Source organism: Onychomys torridus, chromosome X (assembly GCF_903995425.1).
Source record: "Onychomys torridus chromosome X, mOncTor1.1, whole genome shotgun sequence".
NCBI lineage: Eukaryota > Metazoa > Chordata > Mammalia > Rodentia > Cricetidae > Onychomys > Onychomys torridus.
The window spans coordinates 91392390-91405890 of record NC_050466.1 but is presented as its reverse complement, the minus strand read 5'-3'; the positions used below and the strand labels follow the sequence as shown (position 1 = coordinate 91405890).

The 13501-nt window shown below is 41.3% G+C and overlaps 1 protein-coding gene across 4 annotated transcripts in view; it reads left to right on the top strand.

Annotated features, from left to right (window-relative positions):
- The window catches only part of Phka1 (phosphorylase kinase regulatory subunit alpha 1), a 121635-nt gene that overhangs the window by 59936 nt on the left and 48198 nt on the right, over nt 1–13501 (top strand). For all 4 annotated transcript variants that reach the window (XM_036174221.1, XM_036174220.1, XM_036174219.1 and 1 more), the window contains exons 15-18: nt 2837–2946; nt 5181–5325; nt 9676–9754; nt 12773–12939. In XM_036174221.1, coding sequence (XP_036030114.1) covers nt 2837–2946; nt 5181–5325; nt 9676–9754; nt 12773–12939 — 501 coding nt within the window. The remainder of the gene's footprint in view (nt 1–2836; nt 2947–5180; nt 5326–9675; nt 9755–12772; nt 12940–13501) is intronic.

Genomic DNA, 13501 nt, shown 5'->3' with positions numbered 1-13501 from the left:
AATAAATTCAGCAAAGATATAGGACATAAAATCACACATTTTCATTTCTACACATTAAAAATAAATGAACCAAAAAGGAAATCAACAAAATGCATTTATAGTTTTATCAAAGACAGTAAGAATGAATATAATCAAATAAGCAAAAGACTCATTTGCTAAAAATGACAAATGTTAATGAAAGAAATTAATGAAAATTGAAATTATTTTATTGTCTGGAAAACAGCTATAACTGGGGATAAATATTGAAGATACATAAAATACATAAAATATTTGTATTTAGTGTTTATGTTTGTGAGCCATGAAAGCAGAGAAGAGCCTGGAGTAGAAAAGGTGTCAATAGTAGGAGGGGTATGGAAAAGGAGGAGGACAGGGAGGGTATGGGGGCTACATATGGTTACAATAATTGATACTTGAAAGAAATTCTCTTTATAAAAGCTACTTCTTTATCCAATGGATGTACACCAAAACAAAGTTTAATACAATTGGTAAACCCTAACCCTGAGTAAGCCCAAATGTACTAAATAGGGTGTATTTTATATGTGTATATTTATGTGTGTGCGCATGTGTAAGGATAATCATTAAGAGGCCGTGAATCTGAGTGGGAGTGTGAGAGACAGAAGTTTAAGGGGGGAGTAGGTGGGGTGAAAATTGCACAAGTATAAAAATAAAAGTGTAAAAAGTGTTCAAAAGTGATCAAAATTACAATGAGATACCACTTAACAGGTATTGTAATGACTGTTAGTGAAGATTTGTAGATAACAGGGTGGTGGTTCCTTAAAAAGTTCAACATAGGGCATAGAGAGGTGGCTCAGTGGTTAAGAGCACATGTGCACTTGCAGAGGACCTGGGTTAGTTCCCAGCACCCACAGGGTGGCTCACAACCATCTATAACTCCAGTTCCAGGGGATCCTATGCTCTCTTCGGGTCTCTTTTGACATTGGACTCACAAGACACCTGTACACATAAAACAAAAATAAATCTAAGTTTTAAAGTTAAACCTAAAATAGGTATATTATTCAGGAATTCTAAGTATATGTGCAAAAGGAATGAAATGAGGAAGTTGAGTAGGTATTTTCTCCATTACTGTACAGTATTGTTCACAGTAAAAAAAAAAATGAGAACACTCCACATATACAGCAATTGAATAGAAAAGCAAAGGTGGTATATTCATAGGACAGAATATTTGTTCTTTAAAAAGGAAGGAAATTCTAACATGCTATGACATACATGAACTTCAAAGATATTGTGTTGAGTGAAATAAAACAGTTTTAAAAGGAAAGAGATTTAGGATTCTAGTTGAGTAGTCAAATTCATAGACACAAAGTAGAAATTCATTGTCAGAGCCTGGGAGGAGAAGGGAACTAGTAAGTTTAATGGGCGTAGAGTTTCAGTTTGAAAAGATGAAGTAGTTCTGGGAGGTGAATAGTGGTGGCATTTACACAACGGTGTATTTAAAGTCACTAAACTGTACTCTTAAAATTACTAAAATGATAAATTTTATGTTACATATATTTTAGTGTGATAAAAAAAGATACTAGCAAAGGCCAGCATGATGGCTAAAGCAGGAAAAAGCACTTGCCACTGATGACATGAGTTTATCCCAGAAACCCATAGTGAAAAGAACCAGCTACAAAGGTTGCCCTCTGACCTCCACGTGTGTCATGTCATGAGCATGTGTGCAGATATATGCGCGCACGCACACACGCGCATACACACACACACACACATACCATATGCAGTAATAGTTAAGACTTTACTAATACAAATTCATTAATAAACATAGTCTTGCTGGGTGGTGGTAGCGAACGCCTGTAATCCCAGCACTCGGGATGCAGAGACAGGTGGATCTCTGTGAGTTCGAGGCCAGCCTGGTCTGCAGACCTAAAGGCTCTAAAGCTACAGAGAAACCCTGTCTCAAAAAACCAAAAAATAAAAAAATAAAAATAAACCTAGTCTTGATATTTATCCCAGAGCAAATATGTGCTTTATTCAGTGGAACTTGGAATTGAGCTATTATTCTCTGGTCTGCTCCCTTACAAGTTGAAGCAACTCTGAAAATGTAGCATGTTTAAGGGTTGGCAGGCAGGGGGGTGGGGAGATGGCTCAATTGATGAAACACTTGTCTTACAATCATGAGGACCTGAGTTTGATCCCCTGCATAAACATAAGAATGTCAGGAATGGTATGCATGCTTGCAGTCCCAGCAGTGGGAAGCAGAGACTGAAGGATCCTGGGCTCACTAGCTCCCAAGTCTAGCCTAATTGGTGGACTAGGTAATGAGAGACTGGAACTCAAAAGGAGATGAATGGCATTCCTGAGGATGAAACCTAAGGGTTTCCACTGGAAACCTGCATGTGTACTCACACACACGTGCATGAAAAGGCAGCATACTTTGTAAAGATAGCAAATCAAGTACTCAGGAAAGTATGTTGTACCCAAAAACATGTAGTAGGGGATATATCGCTACTGACAAGAAAGGGTATTCAATGTATTTGGGAGGAAAAACTTTTTAGAACAATATGCAAAGTATTTTTCTCTTTTGATGATAGGAAAAACACATTGTCAGTGAATGAACAATTCCCTTATTGTATCTAAAACTGTATTTAATATAGTTTTATATTTATAGTAATATATAATGTATTTAACATAGATATGGATTACAAAATAGATTCTAATTTTGAAAGCAAAACCATGAAAGGAAGACACTTTAAACTGAAGGAAATCAGATAAATGTGTGTCTCTATGTATATGCGTACATTGTGTGTATCTGTGTAAACAAATATTACTTTCATTTGTACTCTAAGAATATCCTGACCATTTCTCAATTCTGTGTCAGGATGCAACAGTAGAATGAAACTCAGTGGACGACCCTACAGGCTCATGGGTGTGCTTGGAACATCAAAGCTCTATGACATTCGCAAAACAATCTTTACTTTCACTCCACAGGTGAGTGGGAGAAGCTGCAACATGCGTTGAGATAAATGGAAATAAGAGGGACTGCAGAAATAAACTATTGGCTGGAATTGGAGTAGTCACAGTCTCCCAGGGCCTTGCGTATATTAAATGGCTCCATAACTGTTTAATTGAACTTGCTGCATAGAGCTTTACCAAGTGACTGTTACTACCAAGAGTAGTCCCGGGTGTTAAACTGTGACTGGGATTTTCTAAATGTTCATATACTTACAACATTTTCCTTATTTTCAGAAGTTAAACTAAGACTGCATTTTTCCTTTATGAGTGAAACACAATCTACTTTAACTGCTAAATTAAGTGTTTCCTATTGTGAAGGAGCCCTTTCATTTGCATAGAAATCTTCAATGTCCTCTTTTAAAGAAAAATATCAATAGCTGAGGAGCCCCCAGCTGGATCAGGCCCTCTGGATAAGTGAGACAGTCAATAAGCTTGAACTGTTTGGGAGGCCCCCAGGCAGTGGGACCCGGACCTGTCCTTAGTGCATGAGCTGGCTGTTTGGAGCCTGGGGCCTGTGCTGGGACACTTTGCTCAGCCTGGGTGAATGGAGAACTGAACTGGACCTACCTCAACTGAATCTACCAGGCTGAACTGAATCCCCAGGGGAGTCCTTGCCCTGGAAGAGATGGGAATGAGGGATGAGCTAGGGGGAAGAGGGGGGCAGGAGGAGGGAGGACAGGGGAATCCGTGGCTGATATGTAAAATTAAATTATATTATAAAATTAAAAAACAAAAGAAAAATATCAGGACTATTAGGCCATAATTATACAGATAAGTGGCCTGATGTATAACATGAATTGCTAAATGGTCTTTTAATAAAATCCCAGAGCCTGATATTGAGGTGAAATCTGAAAGATCAAAGAAGCAAAGCAAGCCACAGCCACCACCTCTGACCTTACCAACTCCTTAGCCTGGAAGAGTTCCAGCCAAAAGGGCTTCAGCTGAAATAGTATCCTGAGCTGAAAAGGCTTAGTTCCTGTCTCCTCACACGTTATATACCTTTCTCTGCCCAGCCATCACTTCCTTCCTAGTGCTGGGATTAAAGGCCTGTGACTCCCAAATACTGGGATTACAGGTGTGAGCCACCACTGCCTGGCCTCTATATCTAATCTAGTGGCTGGCTCTGTCCTCTGACCTTTAGGCAAATTTTATTAGGGTACACAATATATCACCACATTTACATTTGTTAGCTACATAATAATAGATCTACAATCAATTGCATATGTGTATGGTAGTAGAAATTATTTTCTGGGAAGAAAACCAAGCATGGTATCACATGCTTGTAATCCGAGGTCTTAGGAGGATGAGGCAGTGCATTCAGAGCCAACCTGGGCAACATGGTTAGCAAGGTCAATATGAACTACATAAGAATATTTTGTCTCAACCAAGGGCTGAAGATGGAGCTTAATGGTAAAGTACTTGCTAAACATGCACAAGGGCCAAGGTTTCCCTAGTAGCACAGTAAATATTTTCTTGAAGGAAAACTTTACTTCTCTGTTTGATATATCTAAAACAGTGCATCTAAGATAGACATAAACAAAAAATGAACTTACCCTAGACTATTTCTGACATTTCCACTTGCTAATCAGATGTGTGTGCTAGTCTGCATAATGTCTCTGAGTCTTATTCTTCATATTAAAAGAAAACCGCCAAATTGAGAATAGTGGTGCATGCCTGCAATCCCAGAACACAGGAATTAGAGCAGGGGCATTATGAGTTCAAAACTAGCCTAAACTACATAATGAGAAATTAGGAAGAATGGGAAGAAGGAAAAGAGGAGCTGCCTATACTAGGTGGTTGTAGGATTAAATGAAATTATATACTTGAAAAGATTTGTAGGCAGTCACACACTTTAAACATTAGAAACTAGCAGGATAGTGGTGGTGCACTCCTTTAATCCCAGCACTCAGGAGGCAGAGGCAGGTGGATTTTTGAGCTCAGATTCTCTAGACTAGGCTGAGTTCCAGGACAGCCAAAGCTACACAGAGAAACTCTGTCTCAAGAAATCCAAAAGAAAAAGAAAAAAATCAGAAACTATTGTTGTGCATACCATTGACCACCATGTACTTTGGGAATTATTAGGCATTAAATTTGAGACTACTGTTTCCTCTGTGACATGTATGCTTTATGAATAAGTAAACGTTGAAAAATATTATTTGATATTTGTGAGAGCAAATTTTTCTGAATGATTGTTTTTCCTTTTTTCTCAGTTTATAGACCAGCAACAGTTCTACCTGGCTCTGGACAACAAGATGATAGTAGAAATGCTTAGAACGGATCTCTCCTACCTCTGTAGCCGTTGGAGGATGACTGGCCAGCCCACTATCACTTTCCCCGTCTCACACACCATGCTTGGTAAGGGAATGAGTGAATAAGTCGTGTGTGTAGTCCTTCAGCATCCCACTGCAGAGCGCTACGCACCAGCTCATCTTCTGTGCCAGACAGTTTGCTAAGCTCTGGATGCACAGGGTGATAGGCAGGTAAGGTTTCTGTTCTGTTCAAGCTTATGTTTTAGGAGGTGAAGAGAGATGATAAATATGGATGCATAAGAATAGTTCACATGGTTTGAGAGCCATAATGTAAAAAATGGAACAGAGACTAGCTTTTGATTTCCGAGCCAGTTTTCCAAAAATTGCATTCTACAATTCTTTTTAGAGAGAGTACTAGTACATCCTGCATCTGTTTTAGTCCAGTGGAGCATCAAGATTTACAGGGAAGTTCCCAAGCTTCTCCATCCAAAGCCTGTCTTACTGAGAAGTAAGATCTCGGAGGGGAGAGTGCAAAGGTTTTTGCTTTGACTGGGGGCAGGAGAGATGCTTCCTCACAAGGAGAGGCTTTATTGTTCTGAGTTCCTGCTACTTTCTTTCTCTCTGCTGTTGATTCCGAAGGTCTGGGTGTACTGCCAAAGTGCATAGAATTCCTTTCCATGAAAAAGAACCCTTTATCCCGAGCAATTTAGAATCCAGACAGACTGCTAGGAATTTTGGTCACATCTGCAAAGGGCTGCAAAAGAACAGGAGCTGAGAAAGTAGGGTAGTCTTTGTTCTTTTTGTCTCCTTTCTTTACTTGGGACAATTAACAAGTGCCCATTTAATAACTAATGTATTCTCACAATTGTCTTGAGATAGTGTATAGTTTAACTTAGAAGGCAAAATTAATAGATGATAACACTACAAGACAAATTCTAGACAGTGCATTACAAGTTACTAAAGCACTGAAAGTTATCAAGGTACCAAAGGAAAAATTTCAGCTGATGTGGGTCTTAGGCTTTTGGATTTGCTGTTTTGGATTTTGTTTTTAACAAGATTTTTTTAAATACATATGAGTGCACACACATGAGCATGTGTCCACAGAGGTCAAAAGAGGGTATCAGGTCCCCTGAGCTGGAGGCACAGGTTTTGTGAAGCACCTGATGTGGGTGCTGGGAACAGAACCTGGGTCCTCCACAAGAGCAACAAGTGCTCTTAACCACTGAGTCATCTCTCCTGCCCATGGAATTGTTAATATTCACATAGGAGGAGGAAAGAAGAATGAGATCTTAGCTGAGATGGGGAATGCCGTGAATGAGGCCTGGGCAGAGGAATGAGCCTGTGTGTGGGGCTACTGAAGAGACCAACCTGAACAGCTTAGATGCTGTGATAACCAAAGCTGGCAAAGTAAGATGTGATCTAATTAGGAAAACTTCTTTGAAAATAAGCAGACATTTAAAACAAGGTATATAAGAAGTTGAAGCTTTCAAAAGTTTTTCAGTAAGGAGTGACATGGAACGAGTTGTATTGAGGGGATTTTAGATGGTGGCAGTACTGTCATCATATAGACCGACATCAAGGAAATTACTGCACGTGTGAGGTGAGGAGGTAAGGCCCTGCATTGGTTATATTGAAAATAGAAAGACATGATGCAAACGGCGTTTTGTTCAGTTCTATTTGATTTGCCTTTCTTTTCTCTTTGCTCTTTAATTCTTCTGAGACAGTTTTACTCTATGGCCCAGGCTGGTTTGAACTCCATAGCTGTTTTCCTGCTTCAGCCTCCCAAATGCTGAGATGCACGCATTAGCCACTGTGCCTAGCTATTGTATTTCCTGAATGTATTCTTGTTTTTGCTTGATTTATGTATTTACTTAGTGAATGTGCACATGTGTGTGCATGTAATGGCTCTTGTGTGGAGGTTTGTTTGCACAAGTTGCTCTTCTCCCTCTATTATGTGTGTCCGGGGATCAAACTCAGGTCGTCAGGCTTGGCAGCAAGGGTTTTTACCCTGGAGCCATTTCACTTACCCTGTTTGATTTCTGAGACTGGGTCTTATGTGGCTGACTCTGGACTCCTGATCGCCCTGCTGCTGCCTCCTAAGCACTGAGATTACAGATGTGCACCACTGTGTCTGCCTTTGATTGGTTTTGGTTATTTTGTTTTGTGTTTTTGAAGCAAAGCCTCACTATATAGCCCAGGCTATTGTCGAACTCATTATACAAACCAGCCTGGCCTTGAACAAATGACCCTCCTGCCTCAACCTGTTGAGTGCTATTAGAAAGGGCAAATTAAAAAAGGCAAATCACAAGACTATCATCAGTTTCATATAAAAACCAGATAATTATTACCCTTCTAGAAGATTTTGTGCACACACACACACACACATATATCAAGGCACATTATGCATGATACCATCTGTTACTGGGTGGTTTTGTGTGTCAACTTCACACAAGCTAGAGTCATCAGAGAGAAAGGAGCCTCAGCTGAGGAAATGCCTCCTTGGGATCCAGCTGTAAGGTGTTTTCTCATTTAGTGATCAATGGGGGAGGGCCTAGCCCATGGTAGGTGGTACCATCCCTGGACCACTGGTTCTGGGTTCTATAAGAAGGTGGGATGAGTAAGCCAGGGGAAGCAAGGCAGTAAGCAGCACTTCTCCATGGCCTCTGTCAGCGCGTGTCTCCAGGTTCCTGCCTTGTCTGAGTTCCTGTCCTGACTTCCTTCAGTAATGAACAGCAATGTAGAAGTGTAAGCCAAATAAACCCTTTCCTCCCCAATCTGCTTTTTGGTCATCTATAAGATGCTTATCATAATGTTAATCCCAATGATTGTGGGAGCCCACAGAGGTTTCCTAGTGAGATCTGAGCTAACTTTACCAGCAGAGCTGCATAAGGGGATGGATTGACCACATGCATGGTTACCAGGTGTTTGGAAACGTCTTCACTTGGCTGTGCTAGGGGGAGGTCTTTTGCCCCACCCCTTGGCATTCCTTTAAAAAGCCCTTTAGAAGAGACAGAAGGGGCCAGTGGATAAGGATCCCTCCCAAGGCTGTCCTGTGTTTCTTTCTCTCTCCCCTCTACATTTCTATCTAAATCTCTTACCCCCACTCCTCAAAAGTACTCTTGGGAAAAGTGGGGGCTGGTCCCCCACAAATGATTCAAGGAGAAAGACCACCAACCCAAATCATCATGGACCAATTAATTAAAGCAAGCTTTTTCACTCATGTACACGGGCTGCCTCCCCTAAAGTGGAGTTCAAGAGGTCAGCCTAGGATGTGATGAAGGTAAGAGTTTTTTTGCTCAGGGCTAGGGGTTTTCCAACTGGGGGATTAACCTTTTGAAACAAAAGTAAACAAAAACAACTTTTGAAGCTTGACAGTGGTGAAATTTGCCTTTAATCCCAGCACTCAGGAGGCAAAGGCAGGCATATCTCTGTGAGTTCAAGGTTCCATGACAGCCAGGACTACATACAGAAAATCTGTCTCAAAAAAAAACAAATCAGGGGTCTAGAGAGAGCTCAGGGGTTAAGAGCACTTGCTGCTCTTCCAGAGTTTCTGAGTTCAATTCTCAGCACCCACATGATAGCTCATAACCATCTATAATGAGATCGGGTGCCTTCTCTGGTGTACAGTCATACTATATATGTGGTAAATAAATAAATTAAAAAAAATACCAAATCAGGTTGTGGATTTAGCTCAGTGGTAGAGAGCGCTTGCCTAGCAAGGGCAAGGCTCTGGGTTCGGTCCTCAGCTCTGGGGAAAACAAACAAACAAACAAACAAACAAACGACAAAAAAAAAACCCAAAACCAACTTTTTGAACCAAAGACATAGTTGCCGTTTCCTGGAACAGGCAGGACACAACCAGGTTATAAATGGGTCATAGAGGTTTAGTCATAAACAGGAAGGAACCTCGTTTATTCTCACTGTAAGATAGCTTTCTTACAGTGAAAATAAACTAGATACAGGCAAGCTGCTTCATTAATAGTATGTGTCGCTGATCGGTAGTGGTTGTGGTGGTGGTGGTGGTGGTGGTGGTGGTGGTGGTGGTGGTGGTGGTGCACACCTTTAATCCCAGCACTCAGGAATCCGAGGCCAGCCTGGTCTACCAAGTGAATTCCAGGAAAGGCGCAAAGGTACACAGAGAAACCCTGTCTCGAAAAAACCAAGAAAATAAAAAGAAAAAAGTATGTGTCATAAACATTTGATAAATAGTTGATGTTGTTAACAGTGCTGGAGACTTGTGATAAGCAAGATAATGCCTTTGAAGAACTTAGTCTTTACCATTTGCCCACTCTACATGATGTTGATGCTCACATTAATGGTTGAAGCACAGGGTGGTCAATATGGGGCGTCTCACTGTGGTGCTATCAGTACAGTGTTGGTTGGAAATAACTGAAAGATTTCCCTCTAGTTCTAAGTTAAAACAGCAAATGTAGTTTTACAATCTTTCCCTTTCAAGATGAAGATGGAACCAGCTTGAATTCAAGTATCCTGGCAGCACTCCGAAAAATGCAGGATGGCTATTTCGGTGGGGCAAGGTAAGTGACGTGGATGCTGAACCAGAGGAGATGTAGCACAGGAAACTGTCAGGAATGCTTGAGACCTGCTTATCATCTGAGAAAGTTCAGTTTAGATTGAGATAAATGCTGAAACAGTGCACACGGTTATAAGAATTCACTGTAGTCGATCATCTCAGGAGGCACCTGAGCGTCTACTTCCATTGATTCTTGCATGGGGGAACTATTACTGAGTTGTAAGATAGCCCTCTAGAAATTTGTCTGCATACACATGTATAAACCAAGGCTTATTTTGACAGTATTTCTATGACTTGGTATACATCTATGATTGGAATTCTTTTTTTTTTTTGGTTTTTCGAGACAGGGGATTGGAATTCTTATATATAAAAATTCTTATTTTGTGGTTTATTATTAATATATATTCTTTGGCTTCTTATTTTATTCAAAATATCATAACCTATTCCTGTCATTATTTCTTTCATTTTTCAAATTATCCAAAGTCTGGCCATTGGTAGCCTCTTTAAATTGACTTCTTTAGAAAATTAATAATACTAATCTCATTTGGAGTTTTGTAATTGGCTTATTAAGTAGAGTATTATATGTTCAACTTAATTTATTACAATGTATAAAATTTTCAAAGATTGTCTGTGTCCAAAATGATTTTTTGATAGTATTTTTAATTTTTTTGTTTTGTTTTTGTGGGGAGGTTCTTTTTTCATTTAATTTTTTTTTTCATTTTACATACCAACCCCTGTTCCCCCTCCCTTCTCTTCTCCCACTCCTCCCCACCTCCTCTCCATCCCTCCTCCACCCCCTCCTCATAGGGGCTAAGGCCTCCCTTGGGTAGTCAACACAGGCTGGCATACCAAGTTGGGGCAGGACCTAGCCCCTCCCTCCTGCATCAAGGCTGAGTAAGGCACCATAGAGAATGGGCTCTAAAACGCCAGTGTACCTGGCATAAGTCCTGGTCTCATTGCCAGGGGACCCACAAACACATCAAGCCACACAACTGTCACCCACATTTAGAGGACCTAGTACAGTCCCATGCAGGCTCACCAGCTGTCAGTCCAGAGTCCATGAGCTCCCACTAGCTTGAGTCAGCTATCTTTGTGGTTTTTCCTTTTATGATCTTGACCCTCCTAGCTCCTATAATCCCAGACCCAGAATGACAAACACAGTATGTGCTTACTCTTAAGTGAATATTAGACGCAAAGCAAAGGACAGCCAGGCTACAATCCACAACCCCAGAGAAACTAGGTAAAGAGGAGGACCCTAAGAGGGACATGCATGGATTGCCCCAGGAAGGGAAAAAAAGGGTTAAGATCTCCTGGGTAAACTGGGAGGGGAAGGGAGGTGGGAAAGTGAGGGTTCCAGATGGCTGAGTTGGGGGAGGGACGGAGAAGGAGAACAGTGAAAGAGATATTTTGACAGAGGGAACCACTAAAGGGTTAGGGAGAAATCTGCAGCTAGGGAAAACACCAGGAATTCACAAGATTGTTCCCAGCTAATACTCATAGCAGTGGTAGAGAGGATGCTTGAACTAGCCTTCCCCTGTGCTCAGGTTGGTGTCTACCCTAATTGTCATCATAGAACCCACATCCAGTGACAGATGGAAGCAGATATTTTTAAAATTTTTTGAGATTTCTCTTTATTTTTATTCTATGTATATGAAAGTTTTGCCTGCATGTATGTCTGTGTACTGTGTGCACGCCTGATTACCACAGAGGCCATAGGAGATCAGATCCCCTCAAATTGGAGTTATGGATAGCTGTGAGCTGCCATGTGGCTGCTGGGAATTGAGCCCAGGTCCTCTGGAAGAGCAGTCAATGCTCTTAACTATTGGATTCCCCAGGGCCCAGGGGGGCTTTGTATGTCTGGCGTAGGATATCAGGGAGAAAAAAATCTACATACACTATATTCTTATGTCTGTTAACGTTATTCCTCTAAGACAAAATTACATCAATACAGCTATAGCTCTACCAGGCATTCAGGACAGGAATAACTCTAGACATAACAAGCTCTATATCCGTCTACCTTATTTCTCTGGAATGAAATCCTGTGTCAATAACTGCAGTTCCATCCAGCTCCCCAGCTCATAGTCCTGCTAAACGACTAACATCTATGCTTTCAGCCTCATCTTTGTCCTCTGTATCTTCCTTCTCCATCTCTGCTGCTCTGTACTCCTGGCACTCAGAAAACACTACTGGAGATGTGCTTACCCTCTACAGAACTCTGTCATCCTCTCCTCTCTCGCCATGCTGTTCTGTCTCTCTACAGAAAATGCCTGCCTTTTCTTTCCCTGGGCACCTTGTTCCCTGCCTCCTCAGGAATGTTTTATCTCTACCTTGATTTGTGAAAACCTCTTTTGTTCTCAGTCAAAATGCCCTGGAGAATCACTAGGGCTCCTCAAGGCGAGGGGATGGTCTGAACTTCATTAGCACAGGAAACAAAGCTATGGGTCTCCAGCCAGCTTATCTCCTAAGCTCAGCAGGGAGTTAGTAACTTAGTAGGTTCAGCAGGTCTGGGGAACTGAACTGTTTACCAATTGGTCTGGGCATGCACGTATTTCACCGCAGAAGACAGCTGGAATCTTAAAGGCTGGGTAACACCAAATAAATAAATGGCTTTGCCTTTTGACAGACCCTTGGCCAGTCAAAGTGCAGCTTTAATACACAGCTGAATCTCTATGATATATTCTTGCAGCCCACAAAACTTAACCACTTAGCAGTCTCTCCAGCCCCGATGGTATTTTCTTAAATATGATAGATTTGTGTGCTTTTTCTTCATTCTCTATCTACTTCTCTAATAGCTAGTGCGGTGTTTTTAGCAGACATCAACATAGTGTACAGCAATGGAAGAGATTAGAACTAATCTGTTGGAGGATTGTGAACTCTAATGAGTGGTCTTTCTTTAAAAATCCTGTCCCTAACACATTGAAACATGCTAAGCATTCTTTTCGTGACAATTGGGGCTTATTTGTGTATCTTTTAAAACGATATTCCCTGGTTTTCTGTTCTCTGTCTACCCTGTAACTGGAAGGATCCAGACAGGTAAATTGTCAGAGTTTTTGACAACATCTTGCTGCACACACTTAAGCTTCATGGACCCGGGGCCTGAGGGAAAGCTGTACAGTGGAGAGTGTGATGAAGACTACGATGAGCTGGAATCTGACAACTGGATGGAGAGCTATGATTCAACAAGTAGTGGTAAGGAGACCTTAAACAGCACTGGCTGGCCAGACAAGAACTGTGGTGATGCTATGTTTGTAAAATGTGATTTTATTTGTATGTTAATAAAGTTGCCTTGGGGTCAGAGCAAGCCAGAGCAGAAGCTGGGCAGCGGTGGCACACGCCTTTAGTCCCAGCACTTGGGAGGCAGAGCTAGCCGGATCTCTGAGTTCAAGGCCACTTTAGAAACAGCTAGGCATGGTGACACAGCCTTTAATCCCAGAAATCCAGCCTTTAATCCCAGGGAGTGATAGCAGAAAGCAGAAAAGTATATAAGGCATGAGGACCAGGAACTAAGTGAGTTAAGTAAGCATTTGGCTGGTTAAGCGTTCAGGCTTTGGAGCAGCACAGTTCAGCTGAGATTCATGTGGAGGAGGACTCAGAAGCTTCCAGCCTGAGGAAACAGGATCACCTGAGGAACTAGCAAGGTGAGATAGCTGTGGCTTGTTCTGCTTCTCTGATCTTCCAGCATTCACCCCAATAACTGGCCTCGGGTTTGATTTTATTAATAAGTACCATTAAGTATTCCTACTACAAAGAA